General features: G+C 47.0%; 1 protein-coding gene across 1 annotated transcript in view; it reads right to left on the bottom strand.

Moving 5' to 3' along the window:
- LOC130293275 (indolethylamine N-methyltransferase-like) overlaps positions 1-8,188 on the bottom strand; it is a 61,188-nt gene extending 53,000 nt beyond the window's left edge. Inside the window, exons 1-3 of the mRNA XM_056541779.1 lie at positions 8,179-8,188; positions 6,906-6,932; positions 5,036-5,101 (exon numbers count right to left, since the gene is read on the bottom strand). Coding sequence (XP_056397754.1) covers positions 5,036-5,101; positions 6,906-6,932; positions 8,179-8,188 — 103 coding nt within the window. The remainder of the gene's footprint in view (positions 1-5,035; positions 5,102-6,905; positions 6,933-8,178) is intronic.
- Between the last annotated feature and the right edge of the window lie 14,105 nt (positions 8,189-22,293).

The raw sequence follows: 22,293 nt of genomic DNA on the forward strand, positions 1-22,293 counted from the left end.
TCTTGGAGAATCGATCAGCGACCACCCAAACAACAGTGTTGCCACGGGATGGGGGTAGGTCTGTAATAAAATCCATACCAATCAGAGACCAAGGCTGTTCGGGGACAGGCAGAGGATGAAGAAAACCAGCGGGCTTCTGGCGAGGAGTCTTATCCCGGGCACAGACAGTGCAGGCTCGCACAAAGTCCACGACATCCGTCTCCAGAGTCGGCCACCAATAGAAGCGAGAGATGAGTTGCACAGATTTCTTGATGCCCGCATGGCCTGCGAGATGGGAGGAGTGACCCCATTTGAGGATTCCGAGGCGTTGGCGTGGAGTGACGAAGGTCTTCCCTGGAGGAGTTTGCCTGATGGAGGCTGGAGAAGTGGAAATCAGGCAGTCAGGAGGAATGATGTGTTGCGGAGAGAGTTCAACTTCCGAGGAACGAGAGAGAGCATCGGCCCTAATGTTCTTATCGGCAGGCCGAAAGTGAATTTCAAAAATTAAATCGGGCAAAGAACAGAGACCACCTGGCCTGGCGAGGATTCAGCCGTTGGGCAGACTGGAGATAGGAGAGGTTCTTGTGATCGGTGTAAATAATAACTGGAAATCTTGATCCCTCCAGCAGATGCCTCCATTCCTCAAGTGCTAATTTAATGGCTAGAAGCTCTCGATCCCCGATGGAGTAGTTCCTCTCCGCCGGAGAGAAGGTCCTAGAAAAAAAACCACAAGTAACAGCATGCCCGGAAGAATTTTTTTGTAGAAGGACCGCTCCAGCTCCTACAGAGGAGGCATCAACCTCCAATAGGAAGGGTTTAGATGGGTCAGGTCTGGAGAGCACGGGAGCCGAAGAAAAGGCAGAATTGAGCCGTTTAAAGGCGTCTTCCGCTTGAGGAGGCCAAGACTTGGGATTGGCATTTTTTTTGGTTAAAGCCACGATAGGGGCCACAACGGTAGAAAAATGTGGAATAAATTGCCTGTAATAATTGGCGAACCCCAAAAAACGTTGGATAGCACGGAGTCCGGAGGGGCGTGGCCAATCTAAGACGGCAGAGAGTTTGTCTGGATCCATTTGTAGTCCTTGGCCAGAGACCAAGTATCCTAGGAAAGGAAGAGATTGGCATTCAAACAGACATTTCTCTATCTTGGCATAAAGTTGATTGTCACGAAGTCTCTGAAGAACCATACAGACATGCTGGCGGTGTTCTTCTAGATTGGCAGAAAAAATCAGGATATCGTCCAGATATACAACAACACAGGAGTATAAGAGATCACGAAAAATTTCATTAACAAAGTCTTGGAAGACGGCAGGGGCGTTGCACAGGCCAAAGGGCATGACCAGATACTCAAAGTGTCCATCTCTAGTGTTAAATGCCGTTTTCCATTCATCCCCCTCTCTGATGCGGATGAGATTATAAGCACCTCTTAAGTCCAGTTTGGTAAAGATGTGGGCACCTTGGAGGCGATCAAAGAGTTCAGAGATGAGGGGTAGGGGGTAGCGGTTCTTTACCGTGATTTTATTAAGACCGCGGTAGTCAATGCAAGGACGTAGAGAGCCATCTTTTTTGGACACAAAGAAAAATCCGGCTCCGGCAGGAGAGGAGGATTTACGGATAAAGCCTTTTTTAAAATTTTCCTGGATGTACTCCGACATAGCAAGAGTCTCTGGGGCGGACAGAGGATAGATTCTGCCCCGGGGTGGAGTAGTGCCCGGGAGGAGGTCAATAGGACAATCATAAGGCCTGTGAGGAGGTAGAGTCTCAGCTTGTTTTTTGCAAAAAACATCCGCAAAGTCCATATAGGCCTTAGGGAGACCGGTTACAGGGGGAACCACAGAGTCACGGCAAGGGGTACTGGGAACCGGTTTTAGGCAGTCCTTGAAACAAGAGGGCCCCCAACTCTTGATCTCCCCAGTGGACCAATCCAGGGTTGGGGAATGGAGTTGAAGCCAGGGTAGTCCAAGGAGGATTTCGGAAGTGCAATTGGGGAGGACCAAAAATTCAATCTTCTCGTGATGAGGTCCGATGCACATTAAAAGGGACTCCGTGCGGAGACGTATGGTACAGTCCAATCTTTCATTGTTTACACAATTGATGTAGAGGGGTCTGGCGAGACTGGTCACTGGGATGTTGAACCTGTTGACGAGAGAGGCCAAAATAAAATTTCCTGCAGATCCGGAATCCAAGAAGGCCATAGTAGAGAAGGAGAAGGCAGAGGCAGATATCCGCACAGGCACAGTAAGACGTGGAGAAGCAGAGTAGACATCAAGGACTGTCTCACCTTTGTGCGGAGTCAGCGTACGTCTTTCCAGGCGGGGAGGACGGATAGGACAATCCTTCAGGAAGTGTTCGGTACTGGCACAGTACAGGCAGAGATTCTCCATGCGGCGTCGTGTCCTCTCTTGAGGTGTCAGGCGAGACCGGTCGACCTGCATAGCCTCCACGGCGGGAGGCACAGGAACGGATTGCAGGGGACCAGAGGAGAGAGGAGCCGGGGAGAAAAAACGCCTTGTGCGAACAAAGTCCATATCCTGGCAGAGCTCCTGACGCCTTTCGGAAAAACGCATGTCAATGCGAGTGGCAAGATGGATGAGTTCATGTAGCTTAGCAGGGATTTCTCGTGCGGCCAGAACATCTTTAATGTTGCTGGATAGGCCTTTTTTAAAGGTCGCGCAGAGGGCCTCATTATTCCAGGATAATTCTGAAGCAAGAGTACGGAATTGTACGGCGTACTCGCCAACGGAAGAATTACCCTGGACCAGGTTCAACAGGGCAGTCTCAGCAGAAGAGGCTCGGGCAGGTTCCTCAAAGACACTTCGAATTTCCGAGAAGAAGGAGTGTATAGAGGCAGTGACGGGGTAATTGCGGTCCCAGAGCGGTGTGGCCCATGACAGAGCTTTTCCAGACAAAAGGCTGACTACGAAAGCCACCTTAGACCTTTCAGTAGGAAACTGGTCCGACATCATCTCCAAGTGCAGGGAACATTGGGAAAGAAAGCCACGGCAGAATTTAGAGTCCCCATCAAATTTATCCGGCAAGGATAGTCGTAGACCAGAAGCGGCCACTCGCTGCGGAGGAGGTGCAGGAGCTGGCGGAGGAGATGATTGCTGAAGCTGTGGTAGTAGCTGCTGTAGCATCACGGTCAGTTGAGACAGCTGTTGGCCTTGTTGCGCTATCTGTTGTGACTGCTGGGCGACCACCGTGGTGAGGTCGGCGACAACTGGCAGAGGAACTTCAGCGGGATCCATGGCCGGATCTACTGTCACGATGCCGGCTGGCAGGTAGTGGATCCTCTGTGCCAGAGAGGGATTGGCGTGGACCGTGCTAGTGGATCGGTTCTAAGTCACTACTGGTTTTCACCAGAGCCCGCCGCAAAGCGGGATGGTCTTGCTGCGGCGGTAGTGACCAGGTCGTATCCACTAGCAACGGCTCAACCTCTCTGACTGCTGAAGATAGGCGCGGTACAAGGGAGTAGACAGAAGCAAGGTCGGACGTAGCAGAAGGTCGGGGCAGGCAGCAAGGATCGTAGTCGGGGGCAACGGCAGGAGGTCTGGAACACAGGCTAGGAACACACAAGGAAACGCTTTCACTGGCACAATGGCAACAAGATCCGGCGAGGGAGTGAAGGGGAAGGGAGGTATAAATAGGGAGTGCACAGGTGAACACACTAATTGGAACCACTGCGCCAATCAGCGGCGCAGTGGCCCTTTAAATCGCAGAGACCCGGCGCGCGCGCGCCCTAGGGAGCGGGGCCGCGCGCGCCGGGACAGGACAGACGGAGAGCGAGTCAGGTACGGGAGCCGGGATGCGCATCGCGAGCGGGCGCTACCCGCATCGCGAATCGCATCCCGGCTGGAGACGGTATCGCAGCGCACCGGGTCAGTGGAGCTGCCCGGAGCGCTGCGGTAGCGAGAGAGAAGCGAGCGCTCCGGGGAGGAGCGGGGACCCGGAGCGCTCGGCGTAACACACACCACTTCTTCACTTCTTGGACCGCTCACAGTTCACTGTGTGTTTCCTCAACAGGGTCCGTGTGTCTCCCCCTACAGCGATGTGCTGTTACCCAGGGAGAGCCCCAACTATTCTGTTTCTTTTCCTTTTAAACACACTTTCCCTTCCTGATACCTCATTAATCAGGCCACAGGTGGAGCATTCTGCAGAGATAGCAAGGGAAATACACCCTTTCCTTGCCACACTGCCACATATCCCCCCCCCCCCTCTGCTTAGACCACCGGGAAGGAGCACTTGTATTCAAAAGGCAGAGTCCAACTGCCTTTCCTTTTCCTTGAACAACTATGTCCAACAGGTTTTGAGGCACTTGGCTTCCTTCATCAGTAGATTTTATCTGCACCACTTCAATGGTGCACCCTTCTTTCATTCGCACTTTCATCAGCCACCGAGCACAAGACTTTTGGTCACCTTTGACAAATTCCTTGTAAAAAGCTCCATTCATGTCACACCTTTCCAACACCAGGTTCTTCATCTTGGTATGTGCAGTGCTCTGGACTCTAGGTGCGGACAAGGCAGATGCTCTAGGCCATTGTCTTCTTCTGTCACTGGTATGACCATTGCATGAACTTTGCTGGTGGCCAACCGAGCCTGTATCACCCATTTGCAGGTCTTCTAAGTCATCCTCCACAATTTCAGGAGGCTTCCCTTTAATGCACCTGTCCATCTTCTCCTTGAGACAGACTCTTTTCCAAATTCTACTTCTGCGGACTTTCTTCCGATGTTTTCTGGAACTAATCCAGTGCCTCTCAGGGATTCTACCACGACCCAGTCTTCTATCACAGTGACCTGCTCTAGTTACCCGACAGTCTTCCCATAATTGCTGAAAAAATTGAAAATCCGTCCCCAGTACTACATCATACTCCAAGGAGGGCTCTATTGCAACCTTGTGACCTATAGTACCATAGGGAGTAGAAATACAGACATTAACCGTTTTTTAACCCCAAATACTAGCCTGCATAGACACTATAGTGGGGTCTGGCCTTCTCCTGCTGGACTTTACCAGACTGATTACACATCTAGGCTCTAACAAAACCCATCATCTTTTTACCTTCTATTTCCAGCTCACACAGGTTTTCTTTTGTCCTGTCAGAGGTGGCAGCAGTTCTCTTTACATCTGAACACATCAACATAAGTTTTTCAACAAAAACATTATCAGATTGCACATGTTCAAAATTTACAGGACAGTTCATAGCACTAGGACCTAACTCAGGCAAAGTGTTTTTTGTTACATTTTCTCCCAGTCCTGCATTTAACATTTTCTGTTCACCAGATTTTTTCAATCCGATCTGCACAGTGTGAACAGTCCCATCAGTCTTCATGAGGGGTTCCCCATCCTCACATGATTTTGCAACTGGACATACGTTGGTACCACCTTGAACACTCTTGACACAGTCAACTAGGGAAACACCACCCTCCGCCTCAGCATTTTTATGCACAGTCCCATCATTCTTATGTACAGTCTCAGTCTCTAAACATGGCTCCCATAACCCCTGGAACAGTCTTACCAGAATCTCTTGCCGTCCAATCGGTTAAGGGCTGGTGCTGGACACCTCTCACCAGCATCTCTGCTGTAGAACATCGCTCCACTTGCTCTTTAAGTAGCTCTGCAACTTTAAACCCAGCCTACCTGTTAGGCTGCAGTGCACACTGTAGTCTTGCAGCTTGGCTTACTCCCACTTTAGTCAGGATCTCTGTCTTGACTTTCTCATAGTCCCGTAAGATCTTTGGATCCAGTTCACCAATGAATCCATACACCAAGTTTCCCCAGTGTGTCTTGGGCCATGCCTCATGCATAGCAATCTTTTCAAACTCTGCAAAGCTTGCTTCCTCTTGCGCTGCAGCCGTCTGCAACAAAGCACTTATCAGGACATCCATCTTGCAACACTTCAAACCTTGCAAACACAGCACAGTCCTCTGCCGAAATGTCAGCCGCTTGCCAACAAAATTTTCCGTTGCCCCTAGCAACGCCTTTATACACAGTCTCAAAACGTAATCTGCACTCTGCAGGTGACCCGTCCACCTGTCTCCTTACTTGAGAAAGAGCGCCCACTCGCTTGATGCGATCTGTTGCCCTTAGCAACAACTTCACCACAGGCTCAGTCCTGCTCTCGTACACCACAGCTGGGCTCGTCCCACTGTCTCCTCTCTGATAAAAAGAGTTCCCACTTGCAACATGCACGATTATTTTCTCTTGGCAACAACTTCACTGCAACTCGACCACTGGTTGCTCATAGCAACGTGTTTGCTCGCATCCGACACCAATTGTAAGGATTCCTCCTTGGGGATTAGCTCCGGGATCGTCCTGGACACGGGACACGTTTCCACTCAATAAACCCGCAGACAACGGTTATTCATGCAAGCTTGGCACCTTGCCAGCTTTATTTAGACAGGTTGCAGGTAAAACAAAACATAACTCAGGAACAAACCAAAGTCCTAGACCGTCTGGTCACTGACTACACATACCAGCATGCCCTGACTACTATCTGGTGAGCTACCCTCAGCCAGCATAAAACATGTGCCCCTGCAACCTGTTACTCACAGTTCACACCACTTCTTGGACCGCTCACAGTTCGCTGTGTGTTTCCTCAACAGGGTCCGTGTGTCTCCCCCTACAGCGACATAACAGGGTCCGTGTGTCTCCCCCTACAGCGACATAACAGGGTCCGTGTGTCTCCCCCTACAGCGATGTGCTGTTACCCAGGGAGAGCCCCAACTATTCTGTTTCTTTTCCTTTTAAACACACTTTCCCTTCCTGATACCTCATTAATCAGGCCACAGGTGGAGCATTCAGCAGAGATAGCAAGGGAAATACACCCTTTCCTTGCCACACTGCCACACCACATAATGCCCGGCATGTTCTGATAGTTATCCCTTCTAATTTTGATGACACATAATGGGAACTGACACCTAATCCTTACCTAGGATTGAGGTACATTGGCCCAGATCTATCAAAATGTGTGAGAGAAAAAATAGAGTGATTTTCCCACAGCAACCAATCACAGCTCAGCTAACAAGCTCTGGTAAAGTGAAAGCTGAGCTGTGATTGGTTGTTGTGGGAAAATGACACTTTTTTTTACTCTCACACAATCTGATAAATCTGGGCCATTTGGGGGAGATTTATCAAGACTTGTGTAGAGGAAAAGTTTACCAGTTGCCCATAGCAACCAGATTTTTCATAGGCCTTTTAAAAAATGAAAGAAGCGATCTGATTGGTTGCCACGGGCAACTAGTTGACTTTTCATCTTGTACATGTCTATTGAATAATTAACAAAAATGTAGGTAAATGGGAGCTGAGCTGCGGCTGTTTGGCGCTCCACATTACACAGTGAATGAGACCAGACGCCCTGTGCCGTTCATTTTATAGTGATGACACCTGTAACTGCAGCTCATCTCCCATTTACCTAAATTTTTGCTATTAATTCAATAGACATATAAGATGGAGAAAATAAACCTCAATCCTGAGTGGTTTCCAGTAAAGATGTTACGTAATCAACCTACATATATCTAGGAACCAAAGAAAAAACAAATATGTTGTAAGATTAAAATATAAATTTTTATTAATGCAAAAATATTACAAAAAAGAGAGTACACATAGACTTGCATAGCGGGGTCGGGGGGTGACGTCACACGGTGCGGAGTCGTGATGTCACGATACTCCGGCCCCGTGGTCGGCACCTGGCAGTTTGTGAGCTGGCAGCGCGGCGTGCAGCTCAAAGAGGTCGGTGCCGAAAGCAAGATTGCGGGGGTCCCCAGCGGTGGCACCCCCCGTGGTCAGACATCTTCCCTTTAAAAACAATCATGATAAGGGGGAATAACAAGCAATAATCTTATTAAGTCATAATTGCACATATGGAATGTAAACTAATCCCTGGTATGTAACTCACAAATAGAAAAACAGAAACATGGCCACACATCCGCAACTTATACAATGATCTATTTGCTTCTCAGCATCACTTTAAAAACTAAAAGGTTGTGTTATTTTGTACTAATAGTATAAAAAGGGAGGCAGTCCTGCAAGGCTAGGTAAGAGTAAAAGATATATGGTCAAATACTTCAGATACTCAGTCTTCCTGAACCTCCACCATTGAAAAAGGGGACGCAGCTCCCCGAAACGCGTCTGGTGTTAAGACAACCCTGCACATTATCTGAGACAATCGTTACTGCATTGCCAGTCCTCACCTACCCTCCCACCTGCTCCCATCGGGGTAGAGAGGATACCTCCAGCGCTGCCATACGCTGCTACGATCGCTAGGCTTCACAGCGCTGCCACACGCTGCTTCCCAGCCATCATCACCGACCCCCAGCACCGGATCCTATCACCCCTCCTACATTTCTCCCGTGCCACCGGGACAGAGGAACGTGCAAAGGGATCGCAAGCACAGGCGCACACATCTGACCGAGCACACTGTAGCCGGTAAGAGGCACAAAGTGCCTGAACTGTATAGCGATTGCCCTCTTGCATTCAGTCCCCGTGCCGTCGGGGGAAAAGGGGGCATCACCTGTATCTCTGCAACTAAAAACGTTTATAGTGGGCCCCAATCTGGGAGGCTCCAGAGCTACTGAAAATTGGATTGGATTATTAACTTTTTGCCATGCACTTTCATCTGGATTAATCCCGTCTCCTATAATATGGCTTTACAGTATAACTAAACAGATACTGTCTGCACTGTCCCATTGCCCCACTTTCATTGTCTCATTGTCCAATTGTTGAAGTGCAATATCACTGTTTATATTTTATATTTTTAGTATTTTATACCATTGTAAACATTTTATCTAGTGATCAGTCTGCGACAAGGGCCCTGCTGCAGACCTCACATCATTTTCTAAATAAATGTAATTATTTTATGCTATTTTAGACACGTTTTCTCTTTCTCTTCTTTCAAATTTTTGACCATATATCTTTTACTCTTACCTAGTCTAGAACTGCTTTCTTCTTCTGCATCTTTTACTCTTACCTAGCCTAGCAGGACTGCCTCCCTTGTTATACTATTAGTACTCTTTTTTTGGCACATGGGTATGTGCAACGCAGTATCCTCGGTATAGGTTTTCCCTCTTTTTTACGTTGAGCTCCCACATTTTTTGTATATTGTATATTTTGATCAAAACATACAAGCCCACTTGCAACGTCAAGACCACCTGTTTATAGTGGGTCCCTACACTAACACTGGCGTAGTGCCGAGTGGCGACCACTGCCTCTGCGACACCAAGCCCAAAGGGGGGACGACCCAGCAGCCAGGCAACCCCACTGCTGCCCATAACAAACCTGTTAGATTTTGAAATTATGCTGAGAAGAAAACAAATCATTGTACAAGTTGTGGATGTGCGGCCATGTTTCTGTTTTTCTATTTATGAGTTACATTCGTAATCTCTCCCCTCTTACATAGCCAGCACTCCACTCCACCCATTCAGCCCAGGCATTTTTAATTAGCAGGAGACCGCATGTGGGTTTCCTCCTAACATTCTTGAAGCCCTCTGGCAGGGAGCACATGGTAGGTGTTCACACTGCTGTGGTGCCCTGTGGTGGCCATTGTTGCTTTGATGCTTGGTCAGTGGGGGGGGGTGTAGCCCACAGCCAGGGACTTTGTCAGGCAGCAGTGGGGCTTCCTGGCCACTGGGTCACTCCCCCTATGGGCCTGGTGTTGCGGCGGTGGTGGTCGCCGCTTGGCACTACACCAGTGTTAGGGTAGGGACCCACTGTACTAGCTGGAAACTGAGAAGAACTAAAAATGGAGGCAAGATTCAGAGTACCTTCTATGCAAAATAATATAGGGAATAAGCCAATGCCTTCCAAGCTCGGCCACAGTTTTTTAAATTCAGATCTACTAAGAGTCCATCAGGGACCCCTGATATCATGGAGCCTTTCCTGTGTAGTCTGGTTTTGAATAGCATTTGAGGACGTTGGCACTATGTGGACTTTATTTAAATCTATATTGAGATCATTTGGTTTACTATTGGTTGTATGTACGGTATGTTGTAGCACTGTCTGGCAACAGTATGGTTATGTGAACAAATGGCACTACAAGTCAAAATATGACTATATGCAGGAACTGTATGGCACTATGGGCAGGGCACTGTTTGACTCAAAAAATAGGTCATTATTGTCGAAGTCCAAGAGAATTCCTTTAAAATTCTAAATATATACTAAGATCACTTTTTAGGAGGTTTGTAAAATACCTCAAGTTGTAATTTGAAAAAATAGATGAAGCGACATTTCATCATATGATGTCTTATGATTTCTTAGTCAATAAGAAAGAACAATGTTTTTTGTTTAATGAAGTCATCTCCAACAAACACAGACATCACCCGAGGATCAGAAGAAACCATTAACCTCCAACTGCAAAATAGTCACATCATTTGTTTATCTTAACACCAGACATACTAAAATCAATGATCGTTTCCAAATATACAGTCGTGGTCAAATGTTTTGAAACCAAACGCAAATCTTGGATTTCATACAGTTTGTTACTTGTGTGTTTAGCTCTTTTAGTCAAATGTTTCTATGGTAACTGTAGTACAATTAGTAGCTGTTACGCCTAGCGCTCCGGGTCCCCGCTCCTCCCCGGAGCGCTCACGGCGTCTCTCTCCCTGCAGCGCCCCGGTCAGTCCCGCTGTCCGGGAGCGCTGCACTGTCATGGCCGTCGGGGATGCGATTCGCACAGCGGGACGCGCCCGCTCGCGAATCGCATCCCAGGTCACTTACCCGTCCCGGTCCCCTGCTGTCATGCGCTGGCGCGCGCGGCTCCGCTCTCTAGGGCGCGCGCGCGCCAGCTCTCTGAGATTTAAAGGGCCAGTGCACCAATGATTGGTGCCTGGCCCAATTAGCTTAATTGGCTCCCACCTGCTCCCAGACTATATCTGCTCACTGCCCCTGCACTCCCTGGCCGGATCTTGTTGCCTTGTGCCAGTGAAAGCGTTTAGTGTGTCCAAAGCCTGTGTTACCTGAACTTCTGCTATCCATCTTGACTACGAACCTTGCCGCCTGCCCCGACCTTCTGCTACGTCTGACCTTGCCTCTGCCTAGTCCTTCTGTCCCACGCCTTCTCAGCAGTCAGCGAGGTTGAGCCGTTGCTAGTGGATACGACCTGGTTGCTACTGCCGCAGCAAGACCATCCCGCTTTGCGGCGGGCTCTGGTGAACACCAGTAGCCTCTTAGAACCGGTCCACTAGCACGGTCCACGCCAATCACTCGTTGACACAGAGGATTCACTACCTGTGAGCCGAATCGTGACAGTAGATACGGCCTTGGATCCCGCTGAGGTGCCGCTGCCAAGTCTCGCTGACCTTCCCACGGTGGTCGCTCAGCAATCGCAGAAGATTGCCCAACAAGGACAGCAGCTGTCGCAGTTGACCGCCATGTTACAGCAACTTCTGCCTCTGCTACAGCAGCAACCATCTCCTCCGCCAGCTCCTGCACCTCCTCCGCAGCGAGTGGCCGCTCCTAGCCTCCGCTTGTCCCTGCCGGACAAATTTGATGGGGACTCTAAACTCTGCCGTGGATTTTTGTCTCAGTGTTCCCTGCATATGGAGATGTTGTCGGACTTGTTTCCTACAGAACGGTCTAAGGTGGCGTTCGTAGTAAGCCTTCTTTCAGGAAAGGCCTTGTCTTGGGCCACACCGCTCTGGGACCGCAATGATCCTGCCACAGCCACAGTCCAGTCCTTCTTCGCTGAAGTCCGGAGTGTCTTCGAGGAGCCAGCCCGAGCTTCTTCTGCCGAGACTGCCCTGTTGAACCTGGTCCAGGGTAATTCTTCAGTGGGCGAGTACGCCATCCAATTTCGTACTCTTGCTTCCGAGTTATCATGGAATAACGAGGCTCTCTGCGCGACCTTTAAAAAATGCCTATCCAGTCGCATCAAGGATGTGCTGGCCGCACGAGAGATTCCTGCCAACCTGCAAGAACTCATCCATTTGGCTACCCGCATTGACATGCGTTTTTCTGAGCGACACCAAGAGCTCCGCCAGGAAAAAGACTTAGATCTCTGGGCACCTCTCCCACAGTATCCGTTGCAATCTACGCCTGGGCCTCCCGCCGAGGAGGCCATGCAAGTGGATCGGTCTTGCCTGACCCAGGAAGAGAGGAATCGCCGTAGGGAAGAAAATCTCTGTCTGTACTGTGCCAGTACGGAGCATTTCTTGGTGGATTGCCCTATCCGTCCTCCACGTCTGGGAAACGCACGCACGCACCCAGCTCACGTGGGTGTGGCGTCTCTTGGTTCTAAGTCTGCTTCTCCACGTCTCACGGTGCCCGTGCGGATTTCTCCTTCAGCCAACTCCTCCCTCTCAGCCGTGGCCTGCTTGGACTCTGGTGCCTCTGGGAATTTTATTTTGGAGTCGTTTGTGAATAAATTCAGCATCCCGGTGACCCGTCTCGTCAAGCCACTCTACATTTCCGCGGTCAATGGAGTCAGACTGGATTGCACCGTGCGTTACCGCACAGAACCCCTCCTGATGTGTATTGGATCCCACCACGAAAGGATTGAGTTATTCGTCCTTCCCAACTGTACCTCTGAGGTCCTCCTCGGTCTGCCATGGCTCCGGCTTCATTCTCCCACCCTTGATTGGACCACCGGGGAGATCAAGAACTGGGACTCTGCCTGCCATAGGAAGTGCCTCTCCCCCCCCTCCCAGTCCCGTCAGCCAAGCCTCAGTGCCTCCTCATGGCCCCCGTCCTGGTGACACACTGCCCCGTGCCAGGCTTCGCCCTCTGCCCTCCCTCCCCATTCCCACTCCTGCTGTACTGCCTGCCGTTGAGGAAACCCTCCAGTCTTTCCCGGTGTCCTCATCCCAGGGGAGGCAGTTACCGGACAAAGAAAAGGGGAGACCTAAGGGGGGGGGTACTGTTACGCCTAGCGCTCCGGGTCCCCGCTCCTCCCCGGAGCGCTCACGGCGTCTCTCTCCCTGCATCGCCCCGGTCAGTCCCGCTGTCCGGGAGCGCTGCACTGTCATGGCCGTCGGGGATGCGATTCGCACAGCGGGACGCGCCCGCTCGCGAATCGCATCCCAGGTCACTTACCCGTCCCGGTCCCCTGCTGTCATGCGCTGGCGCGCGCGGCTCCGCTCTCTAGGGCGCGCGCGCGCCAGCTCTCTGAGATTTAAAGGGCCAGTGCACCAATGATTGGTGCCTGGCCCAATTAGCTTAATTGGCTCCCACCTGCTCCCAGACTATATCTGCTCACTGCCCCTGCACTCCCTGGCCGGATCTTGTTGCCTTGTGCCAGTGAAAGCGTTTAGTGTGTCCAAAGCCTGTGTTACCTGAACTTCTGCTATCCATCTTGACTACGAACCTTGCCGCCTGCCCCGACCTTCTGCTACGTCTGACCTTGCCTCTGCCTAGTCCTTCTGTCCCACGCCTTCTCAGCAGTCAGCGAGGTTGAGCCGTTGCTAGTGGATACGACCTGGTTGCTACTGCCGCAGCAAGACCATCCCGCTTTGCGGCGGGCTCTGGTGAACACCAGTAGCCTCTTAGAACCGGTCCACTAGCACGGTCCACGCCAATCCCTCGTTGACACAGAGGATCCACTACCTGTGAGCCGAATCGTGACAGTAGCATTGCAAATGTTTTTAAATTTTCATTGACAAATGTATCAAGTTTATGCAAAGACTCTATGCTGACCATTCTTCTTTTTCAAGACTTCTGCAGTTCACCCTGTTATTCTGGATATCAACTTCTGGACCAATTCTTGACCAGTGACAAGCCATTGGTGCTTGAAGTTTATCACAGTTTATGTGTTTTTGATGATTTACCATAGGCTCTCTGGGATTTTTCCTGGCCACGCACCCAAAATTATAATGTTTTTCTCTCAGCCACTTGTGCCTTGTGACATTGTCTGCATCATGATGCCCATCTTCAAATTTATGTAACTGTTTTATTGACTTTATCCAGCCTTTAAGCCTTGAGGACCTAGTCCACTTATCAGTAATAATCCAAAAGGTGCCGTGTTCCTGAATGATACAACCTCATCAATGTCTACACTATCTACGAGCTGGTCTGCCTGGACCATTACTACAGATAGTTTGGTGGTGTAACGCCGAGCGCTCCGGTTCCCGCATCCATCCGGAGCGCTCACGGCTTCTTGTCTCCTGCAGCGCCTCGGTCTCTCACTCTGATCGGGAGCGCTGCTACAGTGCTGCCGGCGGGGATGCGATCCGCATGACGGCACTAGTCCGCTTGTGGATCACATCCCGCTCTGATTACCTGTCCCGTCCTCTGTCTCAGCCCCGACACGCGCGGTCCCGCTCTCTAGGGCGCGCGCGCGCCGGGTCTCTCAGATTTAAAGGGCCAGTGCACCATTAATTGGTGCCTGGCCCAATCTGTTCCAATCAGTGCTAATCATTGTGGAAAGTATAAAAACCCACTTCCCCTTCCTGTCCTTGCCGGATCTTGTTGCCTTAGTGCCTCGAGAAAGCGTTTAGTGTGTCCCAAAGCCTGTGTACCCAGACCTTCTGCTGTTGCTCCTGACTACGAACCATTGCCGCCTGCCCTGACCTTCTGCTAGGTCTGACCTCGCCTCTGTCTAGCCCTTCTGTACCACGCCTATCTCAGCTGTCAGTGAGAGCTCGAGTCGCTATCGGGGGATACGACCTGGGAGTTACCGCCAAAGCAAGCCCATCCCGCCTTGCGGCGGGCTCTGTGGAAAGCCGGTAACTTCTTAGAACCGGTCCCCCGGTATGGCCCGTGTCATCGCCTCATTGACCAGAGGATCCACTACCCGCATACCAGTACGGATCGTGACAGGTGGTTGTCAGTATTAATAGGCTGACACTTGGAGTAAACATGGAGGAGATTACACCTCTTCAATGAGCTGATTGGTGGGGGGATGCTGGGAGATAGAACCATATCCCAATAAATACAGATAGATAGATAGATAGATATGAGATAGTTTGATAGATAACAATTGGATTACCCAAAATTCACAGGAACACAGCCAGGCAAAGGTTCAAGGATAATGTTCTGGTTGAGGTTGAAGAAGAAGAGGCAGGACTCAGCTGAGCCATGCAGAGGGTAGAGGTCACCAAATGGACAGGAAGATCAGATGAAGTGCTAGCCTCTCCTGCAGTGTACAGTATGGGTGAGGGTCAGCTGTAGCATAGCTCAGAATGACATTCCAGACAGTGCCCATCCCTGTGGTGGCCTGTGCATTAACCCCTGGATACACAATGCACCTGTACTAATTTGCTCTGCTACTTTGTATCTGTGAAATATCACCATCCTTTTGCTATTAATTCCTTGGAGCTCTATTAATTCAACACAAATGTACCTATATCTTGGGAGATATTAATAAAGGGATCATGCAGCAGAAATGGAAGCAGACAACCCATATGGACAGTAAATACACTCAGGGAGCTGAGTAGAAATGCAAGTGGGGACAGGATACAGGAGCACACATTCACTTTCATGCTCATATTACAATGATAGGGCAAGTGGGGAATCATGACAATGCAGGGACAGAGCCAATGGCTGCCAAGATGGCCACAGGTTACTACTTTATCTGCATCCTGAGGATATGGATTAAGTTTAAAGTGTTGGCTGACTAATGATCTACTCAGGACCCATCTGAGATCCCTGCTCTTGTGCACCCTGCTCTGTGTAGTCTGGTTCTGAATGGACTTTAAGGACAGTGGAACTATGTGAACTCTGTTTAGTCTGTATTGATGTAATTTAATTGTATGTGTGCCTACAATATACTATACTATAACACAGTTTGTCCAGATACACATAGTAAGTCTCACCCCATCAGCGCTGTGTTCAATCCTAGCACAGATGTCTCAGGATGCATGAGGGTGTTAGCTCACATGCTAAATCCATATATAAACAAATTAATTTCTCATTGGCAATTTTTTCATTCTTCCAAAGGGTTAATATAACGAAGATTGAGGATTTTCTCTACGTCCCTTTTCGACTGGGTGTTTCTCATATTCATCTCTGTGTGGGGATTGGTCAACATTTGTTTTAAATGTTTGTTGTGCACAATATACTATAGACTATAACTAAAAACACGTATTGCTCAAAACGCGTCAGTCCCTTACAAGTTGCCATCATAATGCCGTGCACTTGTTATTTCATTGTTTTGTAATAAAGAAGATCATTATTTATGGGCCTTGCCGAGGAGAAATTATTTTGTTTATAACACGGTTTGGAAAGTACATAGCACTATGTGGGAACTGTAAGAATATGTGGAAAACAATGGCACTATAAGGCCGAATAGGACTTTACTGTATGCTGACCTTGTATGGCACGGCACAGTCCATCTCTAAGGATAGGCATCAAGTGGATATAGATCCAGAAAACAGGACTTTACCAGGCGCTTCTTCTCAAAGGAATGACAGCCCAAACCACACTTGCTGGATTCAGGGACAGTCAAATTTATTAGGTGCAACAAAGTTTCGAGTCCGTGCAGGACTCTTCGTCTGGCATAATGATTTCAGACATAGACAATGTTTATATAAGGCCCTGAGGTAATCATTACTGGGTCAAAGGGTCATGACATTACATAACAGTAAAAAACATCAGGACTAGGCAAACTTAAAATAATCACATAAAAACTGTGAAAAAATGCCTAAAAGATAGGCATCTATCTATAATACAATAGAGTCCAGTCCAGTAACATTGTATGCAATATGTGTGACTTGTCATCATAGTAGTGGTTTATGAATGAAACCCAGAATGAGGCCGGTGAGTATCTGTCAGGCTGATGTGTGTGGATATCAGCGCTGTGCAATGCAGACATCGGAGCTCTGTTAACCAGAACACCCGTGTCTCTACAGCGCATGAAACAGGAGAGCTGTCAAACTTTATAGCTCGCTCCTGTAATGAAAACGGGGAGCGCTGATGCGATCAGTGAGTCCGCTGGCAAGGGAGGGATGACGTGTGGTTTCAAGGTAAACAGTGTGCAGAACCGATGCGCACACAGGGGGCGGAGTATAGTAACATGTGGCCACAATGTAAACAATGCGCAGAAGTCATGCGCACGCGGAGGGCAGATCGGGGCTGGAGTGGTCAGTGTTTTTATGTGTCTCCAGCGCTGCAAAGTGCCCTATAATGTATATCTAGCACTGCAGAATGACATTGATCTTTCAGGGGGTAATTGATAACCCAAACTAAAGGGACTGTATTTATGTAAATATAGAAATACTTGTAAAAATAATTATAAATATAAAAATGGCTAAAGTGGTAATATTTAGCTCTGTGGAAGATAATGCAGCCCTATAGGTGAGTATAGGTACTGCAGCCATGTGGCTCTATTGGATTGGGCACCGTTGTTACACAGAGACAGTGACCAGAATATTAGAAGCAATATGAGGTACATAGATATAATATATAAAAAAAAAACATGAGTAAAACATGAATACTTATAAATAGCCATACAAAAGGTGAGGGGTGAATTATGGGGAGTATAGAGGGAATATTATCCTTACACCTGGCCATGAATCTTAAAAGGAAAAAAGAGGGGGAGGGGAAGGGGGTGGTGGGTTGGTGTGTGGGGGAAAGGTAAAACCCGCATGGTATAAGACCCCATGGGGTGGTCTTTATAAAACTGTTTCGACCATCTCGTTAAGGCCCTTTGGTGAGACTGTAGCAAGTTTAAACATCCAGAAAATGTATTTTTTCTTTAATGATTCAAACCTATTTGGTATGTGTTCAGGAATGTGGTCGATGGGGATGACGGTAATAAGATTTGTCCCTTCTGGGTGGTTGTTAGTGCAGTGTCTGGAAACAGCGTGCAGGAGAAATGTATTTCTTATATTCTGTCTATGTTTATTTAGATGATTTTGTAGGGGTTGGATTGTGCGCCCAACATATTGCAGATGCATTCCAATAGATAAATTACATAGGATGACTGCCAAGTGAGTCTAAATTTCATATGAAATTTTTCGCCGGTGCTATTAGACTGATACTCCGTTACTCCATTTTTTACTTATTATTTTTTATACTTAATTCCAATGCAATGAAATAAAAATGGAGTAACTAAAAATAGAAATAGAAACAGAAACCCCCAACATTTACAAAATGGAGTGTTTTCCCCCACACAGGTATATATATATATATATATATATATATATATATATATATATATATATATTGTTTCACCTTAGATTTTGTATTTTACCCAGAAAATACACGTAACTGTGATTTAGATGGCTTTGCCGTGATCACTTTTAACACCTTTAACTTTGTTGTTGTGTGAAACCCAGGTAAAAAGAAAACTTAAAATAAACCAAAAAAATACACGTAACTGGTATCTAGATGGCTATGCTGCATTCACAATGCATTTAATACATATTGCTAAAATACAGATAAGTCCATTGCTTTTCTTAGTTTGCTAGGTATTTGCAATGTGAAAGCTTTTATGGGCTGGTTCACTGCTGGCAGGGATCTGTAATTTACCAACTGTACAGACTACTGCAGATAGTGGCAGGAGGTCCTTGTCTGAGATCAGTTTACAGATCAATGCTGTGTTCATCTTGCTGTGGAATTCTATGTAACTTGGGAAGGCTTTCTTGCATCTGTAGTCCTTTCTCTGTCACCCCTTTCTCCAAAATGGTGGCCACAATGCAGTACATGAGACTTTATCAGTGTCTCAAACCCACCCCTGTGATGTGTCCTATTGGCCTGGGAGCTTAATGACACATAAATGCAAGCAAATAATTGGATAACCTAGGACCATGTGATAGCTGCAAGGTATGCTGGGTATACCCTGACATGATCTCATTGTCTACTTCCTCCTTTTATGTAGGTGCCAAAATGTCATGTGTTCCTCATCCCTTTTGCTTTTATTGTGCACATTGCCAGGTTCACACGAGCTGAACCTAGCAATGTTCACCCAAAAATCTGGAATACGTATTGTAGACCAGGTTGCCTGTATTTTCTGGGTTTAATTTAACATATTGGCCCTGATTTACTAAGAGTGGAGTGTAGGTTTTTTTGTGTTGTGTTTTTTGCTGTTCTGACCTTTTTTTCCATGGTATTTACTAGTTTACTCCACTTTCAGAAATGTTATACCTGCTTGTAAAAGTGTAGGGTTTTCTTCCCAGAAAATTCACATGCTTTTCAGAGTGGTTTTCAGAAAAGATGAGTGATCTTGGATGAAATGTAGGGAACACGCCTCTTTTCCCAAAAAACACGCCCATTTTGTAGGGTTTTTTTTTAGGCACAAAACCCGACAAAAAGAGTAGGAATCCTGTAAGTAAATGAGGGTCATTGTATTTGTACCTGAGTGTCACCTCAATTTGGATTAGAAGTGTTGAGAGTGAACACTGAGTATACATTTTAGTCCAAGTTTCCTGTATTTTCTGGGTTTGATCGAACAGATAGTATGTGTAACCGGGTGTAACATAAATATGCCCTAAAATCATTGACAATAAATGTGGAATAAGCATTTTAGGCTAAGTTGTCTGAATTTTCAGGGTTTAATCAAACAAATAGAATTTCTGCTTCTATTTAACATAAATATGCATTAAGGGTAGGGTCACACGTGCCATATGTTGCTGCACATTTCCTGCTTCATATTTTCCTACCCATTGAAGTTAATGGTCAAAATAGAGCACAATTTCCGTAGTGTGCAGGGGCCCTAAAGGCCTTATGCATCTTTATTACAAGTCTGCATTATGTCTGTGTACAAAACAAAGCCATAATGGGTCAGTGCACCTGAGCTCTAAGGATGAAGAAAATTAATGGTAAGTACTTCTCATATTTTGTTCATTGGCGTTGCAAATTGCTTTGTGATGCAATAGAAATATATGACAAATACATCAAGATTCAAAGGGGGGGGGGGGAATATAATTTGTTTTACCACTTTTTCTGTGTGAAAAAGTTGCACATTTCAGCTCAAATATAAAAAAAATTGTGCAATCTCTTGCCAGTCCAGACCACACTTAGAAACTTGTCTACATCTAAGCTACTTTGCAATTTACTAGGAATGTCTACCTCTATAAAAAAAAAATGTGTGGGAAGTACAAATGACCAATATCAAAGGGGACAAAAAGAATTTAATATACAGGGTGCGCCATTTATATGGATACACCTTAATAAAATGGGAATGGTTGGTGATATTAACTTCCTGTTTGGGGCACATTAGTATATGTGAGGGGAAAACTTTTCAAGATGGGTGGTGACCATGGCGGCCATTTTGAAGTTGGCCATTTTGAATCCAACTTTTGTTTTTTTCAATAGGAAGAGGGTCATGTGACACATCAAAATTATTGGGAATTTCACAAGAAAAACAATGATGTGCTTGGTTTTAACATAACTTTATTATTTCATGAGTTATTTACAAGTTTCTGACCACTTATAAAATGTGTTTAATGTGCTGCCCATTGTGTTGGATTGTCAATGCAACCCTCTTCTCCCACTCTTCACACACTGATAGCAACACCGCAGGACTTTGTCTTTTTATTCGGGTGCATAGAAAATCCTAAAAGCAAGACGCCAGGGTCCGCAGCGAGGTGCAGCCGAGAGGTGGCGCTTCAAAGTTAGCTCATAGAAAAACACTCATGTCTAATCTATCGTTTAAACCGAGACCGCCTTGCGCATTCGTTTTTTAGAATCCATTTCCTTCTTTTTTGTAGAAGGATTTTCTTGATATCACAGCCGTTTGCTAAGACTGCACGTTCTATTCTATTCCGAAAAATTTAAGTACTTTTGAATCACTGTAGTGTTCGTCTCTAATATGTGATATAAGTCTAGGGGCCCTTTACCCGTGCGTATAGAATTGAAATGTTTCCTAAACCTAATATTAACTGCACGGGTGGTACACCCAATATAGAACCTGTTGCAGGGACAGCAAATGGCATAAATAAAATATTTTGTCTGGCAGCAAATGAAGTCCCTACATTTTACTTCCACTCCTCCTAGCCGTACATATTTTTCTGTACAGCAGAAGCTGCACCAATTGCAGCTCCTGCATTAAAGGTATCTTTCGGTGCATCTTTATTTAACCAGGTTGGATTTAAAGAGGTACTCCCACCCTAGACATCTTATCCCCTATCCAAAGGATAGGGGATAAGATGTCTGATCTCGGGGGTCCCGCCGCTGCGGACCCCTGCAGTATTGCATGTGGCACCCACCTTGCGGAAGCGCTGGAGGGTCTGAGTCGCGACTATGGGAACGGAAGTCCGTGACGTCAGGACTCCGCCCCCGTGTGACATCACGCCCGTCCCCTCAATGCAAGTCTATGGGAGGGGGCGTCACGCCCCCTCCCATAGACTTGCATTGAGGGGACGGGCGTGACATCACACGGGGCTGAGTCCTGACATCACGGACCTCCGTTCCCTTAGTCGCGACTCAGACTCTCCAGCGCTTCCGCACAAAAAACAGGTGGGTGCCGCATGCAAAACTGCGGGGGTCCCCAGCGGCGGGACCCCCGAGATCAGACATCTTATCCCCTATCCTTCTGATAGGGGATAAGATGTCTAGGGTGCGAGTACCCCTTTAATGTGGGATTTCTTAAAGAACTGCTAACCAGAATATTTTTCAGATTCTTACACTTTTTAAAAGTAACCAAAGGTCTATTTGTGGCACACTCTTTTAAGTCTGGATTATTCTGTACAATTGACCAGTTATCATTGATAGCTTTTTTTTATCTTGTGTGTTACCGGACGGTACATAAAGGAGATGGAAAATCTCTGGGAATTTTTAGTATTTCTTTTGGATTTATTTGAACATGTCTTATTTACCAGGGTTTTCCGTTGGACATTATTCACTTTTTTCAAAGCTAGTTCCAATATAGAAGTGGGGTATCCTCTTTGTACCAAACGTGCATACAGTTCTCTTGCCTGCATCTGAAAGTCTTCTTCTCTACTATTAATCCTTTTAAGTCTGAGGAACTGTCCGTATGGGACAGCCTTTTTCGTATGCTCAGGATGATAACTGCTATAATGCAGGAGAGAATTGTATGCCGTTGGTTATCTGTAACCCGTGGTAACCACTACACCGTTAGTAATCCCTACTTTTACATCTAGGAATTCTACCTCCCGATCCCCTGTTTTCCATGTGAAATGGAGATTCATGTAGTTTTCATCGTTTAGGGCGGAGACGAAGTCCGCCCAGACAATGAAAACGTCATCCACAAACCTGTAATAACTTGAGATGAATTTCAAATACATATTGGTGTTAGAAAAAATATACTTTTTTTCAAATCCTGCCACATAAAGATTAGCCAGAGGACAAGCCACCGGAGTCCCCATGGCTACTCCTCTTATTTGGGTATGCCATTCATTCTTGAATTTAAAAGAATTGTTTGAAAGAATGAACTGTAAGGAATCACAGACAAAATTAATGTAATTTCCGCTTCTCTCGGATCTCTTTAG

Source organism: Hyla sarda, chromosome 10 (assembly GCF_029499605.1).
Source record: "Hyla sarda isolate aHylSar1 chromosome 10, aHylSar1.hap1, whole genome shotgun sequence".
Taxonomy (NCBI): Eukaryota; Metazoa; Chordata; class Amphibia; order Anura; family Hylidae; genus Hyla; species Hyla sarda.